The sequence below is a fragment of the Penaeus monodon genome, chromosome 32, assembly GCF_015228065.2.
Source record: "Penaeus monodon isolate SGIC_2016 chromosome 32, NSTDA_Pmon_1, whole genome shotgun sequence".
In the NCBI taxonomy this organism is placed as follows: domain Eukaryota; kingdom Metazoa; phylum Arthropoda; class Malacostraca; order Decapoda; family Penaeidae; genus Penaeus; species Penaeus monodon.
The window spans coordinates 18629001-18629212 of record NC_051417.1 but is presented as its reverse complement, the minus strand read 5'-3'; the positions used below and the strand labels follow the sequence as shown (position 1 = coordinate 18629212).

The window sequence follows — 212 nt, the reverse complement described above, 5'->3', positions numbered from 1 at the left end:
AACCACAACAAACAAAGCAAATACCTATAACAAACACGGGCCCAGATTGCCCTCCCAAAGGCCTTAATCCTCACTAACCTCTGAAGACAGGACACGCCGAGAAGATGCCGATGCAGCTGGAGGAGCTGAACTGGCCGATGGCAGACTCCAGCAGGAACAGCGGGAGGGCCACCAGGACGAGCATCAGCAGGTAAGGCACCAGGAACGCACCT

At 55.7% G+C, this 212-nt stretch overlaps 1 protein-coding gene across 2 annotated transcripts in view; it reads right to left on the bottom strand.

Annotated features, from left to right (window-relative positions):
• LOC119593709 (sodium- and chloride-dependent glycine transporter 2-like) overlaps window positions 1-212 on the bottom strand; it is a 32059-nt gene that overhangs the window by 21449 nt on the left and 10398 nt on the right. For both annotated transcript variants that reach the window (XM_037942678.1, XM_037942679.1), the window contains exon 3: window positions 79-210. In XM_037942678.1, coding sequence (XP_037798606.1) covers window positions 79-210 — 132 coding nt within the window. The remainder of the gene's footprint in view (window positions 1-78; window positions 211-212) is intronic.